The sequence below is a fragment of the Pseudorca crassidens genome, chromosome 7 (genome assembly GCF_039906515.1).
Source record: "Pseudorca crassidens isolate mPseCra1 chromosome 7, mPseCra1.hap1, whole genome shotgun sequence".
Lineage (NCBI taxonomy): Eukaryota > Metazoa > Chordata > Mammalia > Artiodactyla > Delphinidae > Pseudorca > Pseudorca crassidens.
In genome coordinates, this window is record NC_090302.1 from 70,543,388 (window position 1) to 70,561,896 (window position 18,509).

Below are 18,509 nucleotides of genomic sequence, written 5' to 3' on the forward strand. Positions count from 1 at the left end.
CCGCCACCCCTAAACTCTCATCCTTGGTCTAGGTTGCTTCTGGAAGGTGTGTGGTCCTTCCTGTTCTTCTCACCCACAGCCTAAAACACAGCTTCCCAATGGATCCAGCCAGTCTGACGTTGTCTAAGGCTAATTTTTTTCCTGTGGCCCAGGAAGAGATTCCAGTTCTATCTCTTGATGGGAGGAAGAAGAGATCTCATTAAGGGCCCCCTTTATTAGGGAAAGGTGCTCACCTAGGCACGGCTGCACACCTAGTTTCTGCCCTCAAGAAAAATCTGCAAGTGTCTTCCATTGATGAGCTCCTCCATGTGCTTGCTTCTGCTGCGCCTGTGTCCATCGGTAATGTGACCTGGGTGAATACTGTGGGCCAGGTGCTGCATCTGTTCCCTCATTGATCCTCAGGGCAATAGTAGTAGCACTTTGCAACAATTACTGTTTATCCCCAAACGCACATTTGACATATAAATGGAGGAGTTATTGCATCACCCTATTGGGATGTAGCTACCAGAGGTTTTTTGCGGCCCTGTTTTAAACAAGGGTGTAAGTGGATGTTGCTAATACCTTATGAAGAAAGAACTCAGGGAGGTTTGCTCTACTTCCCTGAGGAAGTAATTTGCTCAAGGCCACACGAAAAATCAGTAACAGGATTGAAATCCAGGTACAAAACTACATTTTCTATATTTTCTTCATATCCGTCAGAAAGCTCCACTTGAGAGTAAACTACTGTTTTGTTTATAGAAGAGCTCTTTTGACTGGAAATTGGGAGTGAACAGGCAGGAACCCCCTTTAACACAGGCTCAATGAGGTAACAGTCCCCACCGTGTGGGACGTCCTTTGCTTCTTGCTACATTACAGAAGCTCTCACTTCTCCTTAAAAACTCTCAGGGGGAGGACAGGAGATCTTAAAATCACATATATTTTCATTTTAGAATTTCACTTGGGTGGTGTCCTTCACTTGTGATTGCAAACCCCATTGCTCTTGGTCTGAATTTCATTCAGCATAATCATGCCTCATTATTTTATGCAGCATAGGAGTACTTATAGTGATTTAAAATTAGATCATTACTTTTCCTTGAATATGTCACTGTTTGAGTTATGCAGAACACCACAAGTAGGTGGGCAGTCTGTGTGAAGAGATGTTTCTTATTGGCACTTTCCCTCCTGGGATCTTAACAGCATAACCCTGAACCTATTAGAAATACTGGTATTAAAGTCCCTATTTCTTCCTCGGGGCTACCCCTCCTGCAAGGTTGGGTGCTCTGAGGCCCCATTCTCAGCTACAGCTTCTCCTTGGTGCTGACTCCCAATTCAGTCTCTAGCCCAGACCTCAGTCCTGAGCTGCCGTGGGATATCTAGGCATCAGGGCTCACTTAATCCTTATAACACTCTTATAAATGGGTGGATGAACACTACATTTTGTAATTGGGAAATGAAGAATCAAGAAGATATGGTGGTTTGCTATAAGCCTTAGAGGTGGGAGTTAGGGAGCTTTGTTTAAAGAGAAAAATGTAAAATGTTCCAGTTGAGAGGGAATTAAAACTGTAGGCAGTTAGTATCACATGTATATAGCATAACATAAGGAATAACTAATACATATTATGTCTTAAGGTAAATGTTCAAAACAGAGAGAGGAGTAATTAGGCAAAGAAGGGATGGAGATAGAGAGGGACAGAGATAGATAAGATGGGGGTGTTACTGCATAGATGTCTATTGGGGTATAGCCACTGAAGGGTTTTGTGGCCCTGTTTTCACACTTAATCATGGTTGTAAGTAGGATTTTTGCTAATACTTGACTCATTGAAGGCTGAAACCAAGCCAAAGCTGGAATATGTGGAACCATTTTATTAGTCAGTTTTACAAAAAGAGAAAAGCCTCTGTTTATATAGGCTGGAAGAGTCATTTGACCTGTTCTTCAATGCCATCTGAAATTGCTTTGGGGTTAACTTAGCCTTTTCCTTAAGACCCGTATATGATAAGGGGTTGAGAGGAGCACAGACTGGGTTTTCATTCCTCCCAATCTCTGAGGCCTAATCTCTGAGCAAGGTGGCTTTGGTGCCAGCTAGTGTCACTGTTTAATATGTGATGGGGAGGAAGTAACAGGTTAACTTTGATAGGTGGACATGCCAGCTGTGTAAACTGAACCAGAATATTTCTCCATGCCGTCGCCTACCCTCCCACCCCCGGAAGCAGAAATGAAGTGATTTGCCTTCAGCTGTTGGTTTTCCCTTGCCGTGTCCCTCCCCTGCTCTCACCTCTCTAGGGAAATGAGGACTTTCTTTTCTATATTACTCATGAGTTCAAGTTTAGAACAATATAATGGATATAGGAAGTGCTTTATTCTGAAAACTTTGAGAGAAAAGTTGCTGGGTGACTTGCCACTGGCTTAATTTTACCCTCTCTCCTACAGATTCAAAAATGTTTTATCAGAAAGTTAACTTTAGAACTTTCATGAGACTTTAGAACTAATTCTGGCGGGTAGACGCATAAGCTTAAGTAAGGGAGCAAAGAGACAAATGATTCTGAAATGTGGAGCTGGATGAATGGCTGCTTTCTTCAGTGGGTCAAAGGCATGAAAAAATAAGGTTGAGGGCAGAGGGCAGGAATTACTCTCAATTTAGTGACAGGGCAATCAAATGCAAAGTTTGGACTGTGTTTGAACATGAAACTAATCAAGCAACGGTTTAAAAAAAGATTTTTTTTTTTTTTTGAGGACACCAGGGAAATTTGCACATGGTCTATATATTAGGCGATACTGAGGAATTAATGTCATTTTTATCAGCTGTGATAATGACATTGCCGTGGAAAATACTCCACATATTTTGGTCCTTCTGAAGTAGGGGTGAAGTGACAAAGTCTGGGATTTGCAACAGATGAAGCAAGTTTGACAAAATTTTGGAAACTCTTGAATCTAAGTGATATATATGGGGTTCACTATACAATCCTCTACATTTGAGATGATGGAAAATTTTCATATTGACTTCTTAAGTGTTTTACCTGGCCTCCTGAGCCCACAGTTGAGTTGCATCTACAGTTCAGTGTGGTTATCCTATCACAGCCACCAGACCACAGACACTTTAATTCCTGTTGGGAAGCACGTTGCCACCAACCCAGAGCCAAAAAAGCCAAATACCATCCAGAAGCTCTTTTTCTTGTTGTTGTTTTTTTAAAAAAAAAAAAAAAAAGTTTCCTTCAGCTTATCCAGAACTATTGATTCTGGAGTGAGGACCAAGATATCGACCTAGATACAACTGATTACCAGCCCCTAGAGGGTGGGAAGGTGGCTTTTTAAAAACTACTCTTTTTTATTTTATTTTGTAGGACTACCAGAAGGCTTCAGACCTTCTACGACGGAAATCATTCCTGTGCCAGAGGAGTGTGTCATATTCCAATGGCTGAGCCGTTCTGCCCTAAAACAAGAGAGGTTCGTAATATTTCTGGAAGGTGCACCAGAATAAATCATGAGGGCTTGGGGTGGCATCTAGACGTAGAATTAACTGGCCAAGCATGTGGTCTCTCTTCCCCTCTCTAGCTTGCTGCTTACTCAAGGTTTTATGAAGAGTTGTTTCCCTTTGCTAATAATGTCTCCACTACTCTCAGTCATTTGTAAGATGAATCACTCAAAGTTGCAACCTACTTTTTCTTTTTTCTTAACTAAGTTTTGATTTTGCTGTCAGGATACCTTTTAAAATAATTTACGGTAGCATAGTATGTCTAGAGTATACAATCTGGAACCAGATTTCTTATGATCAGGTCTTTACTCTTCAGCTTAATTGGTGTGTGTCTTTGGACCAAAACCTCGGGTTTGGTTTCCTCGTTTGTAAAATAAGGTGATGATAACATGTACCTCGTAGGACTGTGAGGGATAAAAGAGTTATTTACTTATAAAGTGCTTTGAGTGCTGCCTGTTAGTTATAAGACATCCAGTGACTGTTAACTGCTTTTATGAATTAAGTTATTAATAATCTGTAAATTGTTAGATTGGCATCATTTGCCTTTGAGGTGAGTTTGGCTGTTACTGTCCAGCTTCCTCTCCAGGATTATAGTAAGATCTCAGGACTAAAGGGGCAGCCCTACAAAAGCCAATGGTGATATAAAGTGAGGAATCACAGCCTTAGCTTTCAGAGAATAAAAATGGCTACCACAATTCAAAAGTCCATCCATGGTATTTTTCTTATAACTCAAGATTTGAAAGTCAGGTGCAACCCAGTAGGTCAGAAGTTATTGTCAGAGACAAACTGCCTAGTAAAATCTACTTTATAAAATAATTTAGACGATACAGATACCTAAACATGTTAATCATTCAGGTGATTTTAACACCTGAATGTGGAAAGTAGTATATGTTCAGCTTTGTATAATCATGTAAAACTAGCTTCCTTACAGTTAAGAGCTAGGGCACCTTAACCTCACTCTGGTCTCAGAAATCTAGAATCCAAAGCCAGGCGTTGGAGCCATTTCAGATATATCACTGCATGTTGATTCTCTGTGACTTCTGTGAAAGCACCTTCTTTACTTCTTTAAAACAAAAAAAAGGGCAGGTTAACTTTTAAGTGTGAGTTTAGAATACATTTGACCCTTGAACAACGTGAGGGGTTGGGGCACTGACCTACCATGCACTTGAAAATCTGAGTATAACTTTACAGTTGGCCCTCCTTATCTGCAGTTCTGCATCCAAGGATTCAGCGAACCACAGATTGTATAGTATTGTAGTATGAATTTATTGGAAAAAATCCATGTATGAGTGGACTGCACAGTTCAAACCTATGTTGTTCAAGGATCAACTGTGTGTGTTCCTGGGTAGTTATCAGCAGAATATATCAGAACAATGTAAGTCTGAAACACAGATCTGTCCACAGAATAAATTTGCTCTCCAGAGGAAGGTAGATGTGTGCAATAACATTTCTGTCCACTTCAAAATGGGGGCAGCTTGGGAAGAAATAGACTAGGGAGAGAATATGCATGTTAGTAGGAAATCAGAGGTACTACTGCCCAGTGATTTGGGTACTAGGAGTAGAGGTGGGTAAGGGAAAAGTGCTAATGATGTATGCAGAGCACATGTAAATGTGGTGGCTGGATGATAGTTTCCAGTAATGCAGTTTGGCCTCCCTTGAGACTGAATTAATTCAGCTATTATTAGTCTAGTCAAGCTAAGGACCCTCACATAAAGACTTTAAAAGAGTGCTGGGGAGGGCAGTTTAAGAAAATGGGAAAATAACGTCTTCAGAGTATTACTTTATTCTTATATACCCTAAAAGAGATTTTAAAATATTGTCCAAAAAACGTAAAGAGTGGGTGGTGTTGCCCCTTCGTAATTATCACTTTAACTTTCAACATCATTGTGTACTTTCGTGTACCGATGACAGATTGTCAAGTGGCAAGCAAGGTACACTATGGTTGTACTATATCTTACCACTTGTGTTGAAATATGTGTATATAAAAGAGATAAATATGAAAATATTTATATGCAAATAGAGTGTTTCTGGAAAGTTGACCGAAGAACTGGTAACAGTGGTTTCCCATGGGGAAACTGGGTCGCTAGTACACAGGTAGAAGAAATACTTGTCACAGAATAATATCCTTTTGTACTGTTTACGTTTTTGCACCATGTGCAAGTATTACCTATTCCAAAAATAGTACTTCTAGTCTAAAGGTAATCTGAAACACATTCTTCTAAAGTCCTGACACAGTAAAGAGACCTCTCAGCCTGTAGTTTATATTTCTGGCACCTTACGGTGGCGTTATCTGTTTGTGTGGGAGTGCAGAGTACTTGCCCAGGTGGCAAGGGCCCAGGGTCTGTCACTGCCTGGCCCACCCAGGCCGATAAGCCTCTACTTCCTCCTCCCCATCGTGGCACCCACCACTCAGGGTGATGGTGAAGACGTACAAGGCACATTGCCACTGGCCTGCGATAGTTGTGATCTTCCTTCACACATCTCTAGAAGCACTCTGAAGTTTGGCCGAGACATACAGCTCAGTTATTTGGGATTTTTAAAGACATTTAATGAAGACAGGACTGGGCTGGTTATATCTTAATTTTGAAAGTGGGGGGGGACATCAGGGGAAAGAGTGATTTAATAAGCCCTTGTATTTATACCTGTACTCCTTAAGGAAAAGTTTTTATTTAGCAGAATCTTATTTTCAGCATGTATAGGAAAAATAAACATGATGTAGCATCAGCTAGTCATCTAGGGCTTGTCATGGTTCTAAATTTGGAGTTGCCGAAGCTCTTGTTAAAATTCTTTCTCGTCTTGCCATAGCATAATGTGTTATTTTTAAGGAAATAGGTTAATTTGCTTATGTGGTTCAGACATGTGCAGGCAAGACTTTGGCCTAGATTGGAGCCTTCTATTGACTTTGAGTCACTCCATCTTATATATGGTATTATAGGAAACTTGACAAATTATTTGGGAAATGTGTAGAAGCTGCCAGTGTTAATAATTAGAAGACCAGTTAAGCATTTAGATTCCTTGCTATATATATTCCTTAGCTCATTTAATATTCACAGTATCGGGGCTTCCCTGGTGGCACAGTGGTTAAGAATCCGCCTGCCAGTGCAGGGGACACAGGTTCGAGCCCTGGTCTGGGAAGATCCCATATGCTGCGGAGCAACTAAGCCCGTGTGCCACAACTACTGAGCCTGCGAGCCACAACTACTGAAGCCCCCGCGCCTAGAGCCCATCCTCCGCAACAAGAGAAGCCACTGCAATGAGAAGCCCACGCACCGTAACAAAGATAAGCCCCCCTGGCTGCAACTAGAGAAAGCCCACATGCAGCAATGAAGACCCAAAACAGCCAATAAATAAATAAATTCTTAAAAAAAAAAAAAAAACTTCTCAGTATCTCTGAGTTATATAATATTATTCCCATTTTACAGATGAAAAAACTAGGATGTACATAAGGGTAAGTGAATTCTTGGCAGTGCTTTAAGAGTTAAGTTTAAAAGACTAATTTTTTTTTAATTAAAAAGGAATGTTGAAGCACAGGCTAAGAAAATAATGAAATTAGATTAGACATACATTATTAGACACTAAAAAAAGTGATCAAACTTTTAAATAATGTTTCTAAACTCATATGTGGCCTTGTCTCTAAAGGGATGCCAAGATAAGTTTATCTCTGGATAGAAGAAATCAGCACAGCCCCATTCTGTTTTTTACTGTATGTCTTTAGAGAGGCAATAGGCAAAAGAGATTATGAAATCACTTTCTACCCCCAAAAAGCTTTCACAAAAGCCCTCAGGTTTTGTATAAAAGACCAGTGAGAATGAGTTTCTCAGGAGCTTGAAAACAGTTCACTCTGCACATCTCTGAGATGTGAATGAGGAAGGCACCTTAGTGTAGACTTGGAGGTTAAGAGCTCAGGCTCAAGCCCCCATTCACAATCCATGATAGTCTCTTAAAGTTGTTAAGAAGTGAGATTAAAGCATGTAAACAAATGCCTGGTGTGTAGAAAAACCTCACTGTTTGCTCTTGTAGCTGTGAGCTAGGGGCTGGGGCAGGACAGAGCACTATGTAAGGATAAGGGTCTAGGAAACACCCTTCTGTGATTTCCTAGGTTCTCTTTGAGGGCCTACAGGTACTAGGTATTTATAGTAACAATCTTTTAAACAATCAGAGGAAAAATAAATTAAGCTGACCTTCTGTTTGTATGTTCGTATGTTTTGAGTTTGGTTCTTTGCATTCTAGGTCCTCATAGAGACCGCTAAGAAGCTAGGACTCCGGTGCCACTCAAAAGGGACAATGATCACAATTGAGGGACCTCGTTTTAGCTCCCGGGCAGAAAGTGTCATGTTCCAAACCTGGGGTGCGGATGTTATCAACATGACCACAGTTCCAGAGGTGATTCTTGCTAAGGAGGCTGGAATTTGCTACGCAAGTATCGCCATGGCAACAGATTATGATTGCTGGAAGGAGCATGAGGAAGTAGTAAGTGAAATTCTCTTTGGAACTTGTATGGCCTGGGTTTCCACGTGCTGTGTGAGCCAGTAAGAGAGTGTCTTAACTCTTTGTTTATATTACATTAGTTGCAGAAAGTGCCATTCTACCAGGTTTTAAAGTCAGCTTTTTATACACTGTCATTAGGTATTAACAGATTTTTTTCTGTAGTTCCCACTGGAAGAACAGAAATCTTCATAGAGAATAAAAAGACACTTTTATCCAAGGATCAACAGGGGAACAGTACATTGTAAACATGTAGGTGTGTTGGGAATTATATTGAGACTTGGCCCTTACTTTAAGGATGAAGACTTGGTTATAAGTTCTGTATGCTATGCTACTGTTTATTATGTAGGGTGAGAACCCTACTATTACGTACCTCTTCCTGGTAAAAGGACTCTGTATTCATGTCTGTCTGTATTCCTGTTTGTCTCACCTACCTTGGCTGGGTACTGTGCTTGGTATAATAATACGACAGCAGACAGACAAGTCCATAAGGAGCCAACATTCTGGGTTTTGTGGGGCTGGGTAGAGGCCAAGCAAACCAATGTGAGAAGGCTCAGGGTTATAAAGAAATAGTGTGATAAGGTACAGAAGTACATATCAAATTGGCCCAACCAAATACTTGAAATCCAGGAAGGCTTCCTGGTTTAAGTGTGATGGGAAAGATGGCCGTGCCTGAGTTGAGTGGAGAGGAGAGGAGGGAGAAGAGGGAGGCAGGGCCACATAGGCTGTGTAAGGATTTCAGATGGGAGGTCAATGAGGGTTTTTGGCAGGAAAGACAGCAAGATCCAGCTGGTATTTGAGGACACTGGGCCACTGAGGTCAGGCTTCCAAAACAAATATTTTCTTTGTGGAAAACTTTGAACATCTACAAAAGTAGAGTCTAGTATAATGAACTCCCAGTTACCATCACTGAGCTTTCCACAGTTATCAGCCATGTCAAATCTTGTTTTATTTATATGCCCCTACCCACTTTTCTCTCCCCTACCCTAATTATTTTGAAGTAAATTTTTCTAAAAGGTCTCTCTTTTAAAATAATTTTTTAAAACCACACCATTGTTGTATGAAAAAATATTGATACTAATTCCTTAATATAATCAAATGTCCAGATTTGTCACATTTTCCCTCGTTTTATAATTTTTAACTGTTCAAATCAGGATCCCTTATAATCCACACATTGCATTTGAACGATATGCCTCTTAAATCATTTACTGTAATATTCTCCTCCCTTTTCATTCCTTGCATTTTACTTGAAAAAACCAGATCATTTGTCTTGTCATTTATCTCATTTTAAAAAGAGAAAGTGATAAAACTACAGCCAAGAAATTTTGAAGGAAGAAGTGCTGGGGTGGCGGTTCTGAACACACTTAGGGAAGGTGACATCTTCTCCAAAGGGACCTTACCACCATCTCAGGCTGCTTGTTTCACCATCCAATTTCATGTAAAATGGAGTAAGATATTCTAGCTGCCTGTGCATCCGTGGGTATGGATTTTGGGTCATAGATGAACACAGATTCTTTGCATGAATGTCTTATCCTGACTCCGCAGTGTAATAAACCGTTGCTGACAGCTAGGATGTTTGTTATGTAAGAGATTTGCAAATCCTGACTCAACAAAGTCTCTGACTTGGCAGCTTTGGTCACCTAAGGGACAGCTCAGCCTCATGATGTTGAGAAGCTGCTTCCAATTAATAGGAGACTCCAGCCTCTGCCACTCCGCAAGAGCAGATTGCTTCCTGCCTGTGGCTTTCTGCTCGGTCTAGTAACATTTGTCCCCCATGCAGAGCGAATGGTACTTTCGTTTAGTAGCCCACATGAGGTTTGGAAAACAGTCAGTTGGAGCTACTTCAGTTAAAAGCAAAAAAAAAAAAAACCAACAAACCTAAGCTCTTTGTAAGTGGTAAGGCACGAAAGCAAATAATATTAAATGCCACCAGGAAAACACAGACAAAGATGGCATCATCTCAGTCAGCTATGTGTGTCATTGTGCTTTAAACCAGATGTGTAGCCTGGCACGGCAAAAAGGTTTTAGAGTTGCCTAAACCCTTCTTCAAATTCCTGTTGTTCTTTTTACTTGTAATACTGGTTGAGTTATTTAACCTGTTCGCATGGGTGGGGGTTGTGTAGTTACATTTCTGACCTTGCAGATTATTAGGAGATTTATTAGGAGATGAGATTATTAGGAGAATTAAGCCATATGATAAATGTAGCGCATCTAGTATAGTGCTGGCTCCTGAGAGGGTGGTCATCAGATGGTAGGTGTGATGGAATGGGGGAGGGGGGTAGTTTCTGAAGAAAACTTCTCTGAGATTTAAGCTGGATGTTGAACAGAAGGTTAGAATTTATTGTGAGGAAGTTAGTAGAAAGGACATTTTGGGTGAAGAACAACAGCAGAAACAAAGAGAAAAAGGAGATCAGAATCTATATTAGTCACAAAGTGTGAGGAAAAGAGTAAAATACAAGGTAAATCTCTTGGATGCTTCATGACCCTGCATTTGAAGATTCATAGCTGGCCAGGCACCCAGCTAGCTGGTCACCAACTTGTGCTGTGATCCCCTCGCACAGTGATGGGACTCCCCTCTGCTACAGTGCTCATCATTTTGTTCTAAACACATCTAAATGTTGTGGGAGGGGTCTGGACTTGATACTTCAGGAAACAGAAATGTGTAATCACTGTGCCCTGCCCCTGAATCTTGGGTTTCTTCTAAGCATAGTGAAACATGACAAGTACTCTTTCTGATCATCTGTTTTACACGTAACTTTTTTCAGCTTTCTTATTAAACAACTTTACTCAGAAACAATGGTAATGAACGTCCACGAATCCAACATCCAGCTTCAATCAGAAACATAACAACTTAAGGCCAATCATATTTCATCTATACTCTGATCCATAATTTTATCCATAAACATTTTAGGAAACATTTAACATAACCACATTACTGTTATCGCATTCCAACAATAATTGCTTAATACATCCAGGCAAAGTTCAATTTTCTAGTTATCTCAAATAGCATAAGTGATTTTTTTCTTCCAGGTATTTTTAAAAGATCAGGTAGGAACTCAAGAAGATGTTCTGTGAAAAGCAGGTCATTTGTCCTGTAGAGTTTCCCACCATCCGAACTGGTGAAATCATCTCCTGAGGGTGGTTTATCCAATTTCTCAGTGCTCTGTTATTTTCTGTAAATTTGCAATAGGATCTAGAGATTTGATCATATTCGGTCATCATAATCCACAAGGAAGCTCATTAAAGTGGACTGTTTCTTTGTTTGGTTTGGGTTTTTTGGTTCTGTGATGTTAACAGCCCATCCATTAATTCACTGGGACTGTAAAATGGTTGATGCTTTGATTCCATCATTTTTCTTTATTAGCTGGAAGACTTCTCTAAAGAGAAATGTGCTTATCTTCTGATTTATCCAGTATAGCAACAGTTTTTAAAACTGGAATCCATTCTATGGACATGAGAAGAGCCACCATCTTTTTAGGCCATGCTAACACATTATATATCTGAGAAACTTTCTTGGATGCCATACTGAAAACCAGTAGTGCTTTTCAGAGATGTCATTGGGTTTCTCCAAGAGCTCTCCCTGATACATGCAGAGCTTGCGCTCAGGGGATTGAAACTGGGGTAAACTGACTTTAACAGATCAGGTAGGAACTCAAGAAGATGTTCTGTGAAAAGCAGTGGAATTTTAAATTGCTGTTAACATCCCGTGTTGTCGTTTCTCTAGGTTTCTGTGGACCGGGTCTTAAAGACCCTGAAAGAAAATGCCAATAAAGCCAAAAGTTTACTTCTCACTACCATACCTCAGATAGGATCCACGGAATGGTCAGAAACCCTCCATAACATTAGGGTAAGTATCCTCAGCCATCTGTAAGCAGACACTTCCATAGGCCCTCAGCTGCCTTTTTCTCTTAATTTGCATTTCACCCTTAGTCCATCTTCTTATGTATTTTATACTAGACTAGATGTTTTCTACAAGTTTTCATGCCATTTACTACTACTAACCATAAATGGAATAGATACACATTTTGGCTGGTAATGCAAGAGCACTGGAAGTTAAGGTGGGGAGAGTTTTATTATCTAGTCTACCAGGTTCTTAACATTGTCCTGCTTTGCAGTATATCCCTAAGTTTTACTTCAGAAGATCGGTAGTATTTGCTCTGTACATGGATTACACTGCAGACAAGGCTGTTTTCTCTTTGGCAGATCCATGCAAAGTGTTGGCAGCCTTTAAAGCCAAAACACTGACAACAGCAATACTGAAATGGTGCCAGGGAATGTCTACTTACAGTTAATGCTGTGTCAAACTAAGACAGTAATTAATGATAAACAAGTGATGGGTTGCACATTGGTAGCTCTTCAATTCTAGTATTAATTCCCAGAATATAATTTGAACTGACTGCTGAGCTCAGAGATGTGTGGTTTTTATCTGGACATCTTGAGACTCTCTTGATTAACCACCTTGGATAAGAAGTTGCCTGAAATTGATCAGATGTTACATTCACCTAGTAGCCAGTATATCCTAAGGTCTCCTAGAACACATCTGTACTCTTAGGTCTTAAGAAAAGTAGTTGAGAGAGGATTCGAAAAGTTGATAAAAGCCCTCTCTACCTGAATTACTACCGAGGAGCCCTGGAATGAGAGCCACTGTTTTAGTGTGACAAGGACACTATGTGGTAGTAAATGATTGCCAATTGCTGGGCATGGAGGTGCCAAGATTTGTAGTGTTTGCTGATTGCTGTGGTATAAATGCTCTTGCACGGCCGACTTCAAGCTACTAACATGAAGCCACTGGTAAGCTGGGAAGTGATGTACATAATCAGGTTTTTACAAGCTGGTACAAGCAGGCTCCAGCACACCACTGTAATAATATGCCTCTCAGCCTTGAGGACTGGCAAAGTCAGGAATATTGACATTTGTAATCTGTCTTCCCTACTAGACTTTAAATCCATAAGGAGCAGGAAACACATCCATTGGTTTCAGCCTATATACCCAGGAGATAAATGTTCTTTAATGAGTAAATGTTAAGCCCTTCCCCCCATGAAGTATTTCATCATAATTGAAATACAGGCAGCCCTTATTATAAGGATAAAGAAAAGGGGAACAGAAAACAAATTCTAAGAATTGGAGAATGTCACTTTAAACTAGAAACAGTTACATTTAGCTAAACATAATGAGTGTAATGTGATAGAGCAGCATGACTTTGGCTTGTCTAAATAAACACACTGTTGATTGGCAGGAAATGTGACTCTACTTTTGCTGCTGCTGAGGGTATAACCTGCAAGATGGGATGGTGTGTTTTGGGTTTGTTTTTTTTTCGTTTTTTTTTTTAGGTTTCTGACCCCATTTTGACCATAGTCCCTTGAACTTAAAGATAATTTGTCAAGCAATAAATTTATTATTTCAGCTGCATTTTTAAGTAAAGATGTATGGATAGTAGAAATTGGTGTTCTTTCTGTGACGCTTCTGAAAGTGTGTGTAAAATTGTGTGTTTCTGTATGTATGCATTTTTTAAGAGGGTCAATATGTGTAGAAAAGAGAAAATGAAGAATTGCTGCTCTAGACAAAATTAAGAATCATGGCCTCCATTCTATAGCATTAAGGAACACCATACTAATAATCCCTTATTCCAGGGCAGTATTTTCAGCTCTCTCAACACTGAAGTGTGTATCATTAATTCACTACACTTAGTGAGCACCCACTGTATGTCAAGATATGTAAGACGCTGTAATGAAGAAGCTCCGATTCTATTTGGTGATACTAACATAGAAATTTCAATGACATTTTTCAGTGGAATAAGGCAAATGATGGAGGTTGCATAAACAACAATCCAGGCTAGAGGTTGGTGTATAAAATATGTCCTAGTGGATGTGAAGGCGGATGGAGATAAGTGAGAATCAGAACAGTCCTCTGAGATAAACATTCTGAACCTCACCTTACATGAAAGAAGAATGAAGAACTAAAAGTTAGGAGTTACACTCAAAGTCCCATAATTTGTGCCTGCTTTCTTTCAGAAAATGGCCCAGTTTTCTGTTATGTTACCAAGACATTAAAATAGCATGGCTGCCCAGAAGACAAGGTAACCCTCTAACTCCAATCATTTGGGGAATTCCTGCTTGAGAAAACACAGAAGAGATATGCAGCTTCTGTGCCCTTGCCCCCTAAGGAAGAACAAGTGATAAGACAAGACATTGCTCACATCAGAGATGCCTTCTAAAAGACTTGGACTGCTTCAAATAACAGAAGGAAAGCAAATAACCAGAAAACGTGGGGAAATATTTACACATTAGAAAAAAAGAAGACACCTTTCACCATTCCCCCAAATTTGTAACAGTAAAGGTAAGCAGTAACATTCCTATGTTGCCAAGGAATGTGAAGAAATAGCTCTTAGACTATTTATTGATGTGACTGTGAATTGGTATAATCTTTTTGGAGGGCATTTTGGTAAAATGTATCACAAAGCTTAAAAAATACCCTTTGTGCTGGTTACTTTACTCCTAGGAATTTATCTTTAAGAAATTATCAGAGATACATACAAATAATTATGTATAAAGAAGGATGTAGAACATAGTTTTAATAGCAGATATTCAAAACAATCTGAATATCCAACAACTGGAGGTAATCATGGTTAAGCTCTAATTAGATTGTGAAGCAGCCAACTGAACACCATGGTTTCACATAATATTTAACGTACTAAGGAAATTGTTGCTGTATAATATGAAATGGGGATATAGAAGCATTTTACAGTACTAATTTTGTTTTAAATATTTACAAAGAATAGAAAGATATATACTCTTTTGTTATTATATTTGGGGGGAGGGATATTGGATAAATTTTTAATTTTCTTTATATTTTTCCATATCTTCACATTTTTCTACAATGAATATAATCAAATAGTGAAGTTTTAAAAATAAAAATGGGGGCTTCCCTGGTGGCGCAGTGGTTGAGAGTCTGCCTGCCGATGCAGGGGACACAGGTTCGTGCCCCGGTCCGGGAAGATCCCACATGCCGCAGAGCGGCTGGGCCCGTGAGCCATGGCCGCTGAGCCTGCGCGTCCGGAGCCTGTGCTCTGCAGTGGGAGAGGCCACAACAGTGAGAGGCCCACGTACCGCAAAATAAATAAATAAATAAATAAAATAAAAACTAAAAAAAATAAAATAAAAATGGGCTTAGAAAAACCCAGTTCTTGAAAACACACTGTTTCTGGTAATGCAGCAAAAGTTAAAATGGCAATACTAAGAGGAGTTCTGTTTGAGTTCAATCTTTATTTTTGTTAACAAAGATAATTAATGACTGTATAGTCAGAACAATACTTGGGTTTGCAACAATGTGAGAAAAGCTGGGTGTTTAATATGGAGCTAATCTTAAATTATTTAAGAGACTGTATACACACATTATAGTGTGTCAGATATTCTTTAAACTGACATTTGATTTTTTGTTTCTACTCCTTTTTATGATTTGATGAATTATTTTCCATGAGTTGGTGATTTTTGTTTTTTAATAAAGAAAATGGAAGCTTCTTATTGTTTTTTATTGTCAATTTTTTAGGAATGTGGTTTGTTTTCTTATCACAGGGAGATCATACTTCCCTCAAAATTACTCCTTCTCACTGTGGTCTGTTACTGGGTCCTTTAGTGACGTATCTCGTCTGTTTAAAGAGATTGTAGAATGAATGTGTTTGTGTCTAAGAAACTGTCTTCAAGATAATAAGCTGCTAATTGTAAACAATAAACTAGTTACCCACCCTTCAGCATTAATACTAAGCTGTCTGGGTTACATGTGAGTATGGCTCTTGGATTCTCAGATGCAGTGGTTTCAACTCTGCATATGAGGGAGCCACAGAGGACCTGATGGGTCTGAACCTAAGGTTCTCTGGCTCTCTACCCCATGATTGTTTTCACTACCCTGTAATATATGCTATGCCTTACTTTCCTTCATTTTTGGTAGGTGTCTGAGGATGTCAACGCCAAAATGTGGGCATTTTTCTTGTTGCCTTCCCAAAGTACAGTGCTTCCCAAGTTAAAGAAGTTCTTTTCTCGATCCAGTAGCCTTTTCTTGCAGCCTCATTTTTAGACTTCTCAAATGGAGTACATGGTACTCTTGTTTTGTTACCCATCATTCACTCCTTAAACAAAGCCAATAATATAATTTTCCTCCTACCTCATTCTTGAGGACTTTGCTAACCATTTCTTCCCAGAACACTTCCACTTCTATGATTCTTCACTCCTTTTCTTAGCTACAAAAATAAGTGAACACTGTGATCAGTTTTGAGCATTTCGAAGTTTCCCCAGTGGATTATGGGCATAATGGAAAAGTTCTAGCTTAGTGACTTAGCCCCTTGGAAGAGTGCTGAGTTACTAATTAGTACATCTGCATCTATTTAGAAATGTGTATTGGCATTGTGACCTGCTTATTTTTGTTCTGCATTGTTGTTCATGATTTTGACAATTAGATAACCAGAACAGTTCATATTCAGTGTTAACCAAAAAGAGTGGAGAAGGCTGGAACAGCAGGCTTACATTTGAGACCTGAAAATACTTCGCAAATTAGCCTCAGTGCATCCTGGAGTTGTTCATAATAGGCCAAACCTTAAGAACGGCTAAAATTCTCAGTGGTGTGGGGCGGGGCGGGGGGGGTCTAAATAAGGTACATTAATTCAAATAAATAACATCTTTATGTGCCAGTATAAAACAATGTCGGTGATAAAAGTGGAAACCAGAGAAATACGTAAAGTAAAATAATGCAGTTTGTGTGGGTGTGTGGATAGCATATTTATGCTTATGTCCACAGAGTTTCTGGAAAGAAGCTGAGTGATAACCTCTGAGGTACAAGCCAAGGGACCTACTGTCTACCTCGTACCTTTCTGTACTCTTTGGACTTTTTACCATAGGCATCTTATCTACTCTTGGTTTATTCATTTTGAGGCATGGAGAATAGGGGAGGCCTTGCTCTATAGCAGTTTATATAAAATAACCTCTTTAACCTGACATTGAATTCTGCGAGGTCATGTCCGGGACAGCGTGTCTACTTCTGGGCACAACACTTTCAGGGGAACTCTGACCACCTGAAAAGCACCGAAAGAAGCGTATGGGAACTGGGAAGACCATGCCACGTACATAATGGTTAAAGGGACTGAATATGTCTAACTATTTAAGAGAAAATCTTATGTGAGCATTTCAAATATTTTTAAAGGGCTGTTCAGTTCTGGACTAACCTCTCTCACTACTGATAAGCCTCCATAAAAGCAGGAAACATCTTTTTTACTTATTATGGGATCCTTTGTTCCTTGTACTTAGCACAAGATCAGTGAATATCTGCGTAAGTGAAAATCTGATCCTATTTTTCCTACATAAAACCTCCATCAGCTCTTCATACACCTCCTCCTCCGTCTTCACTTTCAGCGAGTGACTTCAGTTCTCTCTTCACTGACAAAACTGAAGCATCAGCAGACAACTTCCAGGCATACCCCCATTACCCTCCCCCAAGCTCTCCCCTCTGTTGTCTTTTCTGACAATACACATATTAGCAGCACCTGGAGGGCTTCTTAAGCCAGACTGCATGATCCCACCCTAGAGTTTCTTTTTTAGAAGTCATCAGTCTGGGACATAGTAATCTGAGGTTTGTAGCCATCTTGAAATTGTGCACACATTTCAGTACTGGTGTCTCAGTCCCCCTTTCTGTGTTTTGCATCTTCCAGCCTCTGCTGAGCTTGTTGATTGCTGCTCCCAACATAACCCATTCCACTGGTGGACAGGGGATGGTTAGAAAGAATTCTTTTTCTTAAATTTTGAATTGAAGTTAATCTACCTGTAACTTTCATTTGTCCCTCTCTGGAACTACTAGGGAGCCATCTAATCTCTTCCACACAACACAATTCTAATATTGGATGACAGCCTGTCCTTCCAAGAGACGTTTTGCCTGAACATCTTTAGTTCTTTTTCTTTTCCAGTGTTACTGAGATATAATTGACATTCAATATTGTAAGTTTAAGATAGCATAATGACATATGTATATATTGCAAACTGATTAGTTAACATCCATCACCTCATACAGTTACAGAAAAAAAAATGTTTTTCCTTGTGATGGGAACTTTTAGGATCTGCTCCCTTAGCATCTTTCAAATATACCATAAAGCGTTATTAACTATAGTCATCATATTGTACATTACATCCCCGGTACTAACTTACAACTGGAAGTTTGTACATTTAACCAACTCCACCTAATTCCCCTACCCTCCACCTCCTGCCTCTGGCAACCACAAATCCGATATCTGTTTGTATGAGTTTAGTGTTCTGTTTTATTTTAGATTCCACATATAAATGAGATGAATAGTATTTGTCTTTCTCTATCTGACTTATTTCACTTACCATAATGCCCTCAAGGTCCATCAGTATTGTTACAAATGCAGGATTTCCTTCTCTTTATGGCTGTACCGTATTCCACTGTTTATATACATACCACATTTTCTTTATTCATCCATCAATGGGTACATAGTTTGTTTCCATGTCTTGGCTGTTATGAATAATACTGCAATGAACATGGGGGTGCAGATAGCTCTTCAACGTGGTGATTTTGTTT

General features: G+C 39.5%; 1 protein-coding gene and 1 long non-coding RNA gene across 2 annotated transcripts in view; one reads left to right on the forward strand and one right to left on the reverse strand.

The window, feature by feature from the left end:
* MTAP (methylthioadenosine phosphorylase) overlaps positions 1 to 15,451 on the forward strand; it is a 38,768-nt gene extending 23,317 nt beyond the window's left edge. The window contains exons 5-8 of the mRNA XM_067744525.1: positions 3,319 to 3,421; positions 7,680 to 7,919; positions 11,659 to 11,781; positions 13,946 to 15,451. Of these exons, the coding sequence (XP_067600626.1) occupies positions 3,319 to 3,421; positions 7,680 to 7,919; positions 11,659 to 11,781; positions 13,946 to 13,984 (505 nt within the window). The 3' untranslated portion in view covers positions 13,985 to 15,451. The remainder of the gene's footprint in view (positions 1 to 3,318; positions 3,422 to 7,679; positions 7,920 to 11,658; positions 11,782 to 13,945) is intronic.
* A 369-nt stretch (positions 15,452 to 15,820) lies between these two features.
* The window catches only part of LOC137227903 (uncharacterized), an 85,422-nt gene continuing 82,733 nt past the window's right edge, over positions 15,821 to 18,509 (reverse strand). Inside the window, exon 3 of the long non-coding RNA XR_010945050.1 lies at positions 15,821 to 16,167. This is a non-coding gene — a long non-coding RNA (uncharacterized lncRNA). The remainder of the gene's footprint in view (positions 16,168 to 18,509) is intronic.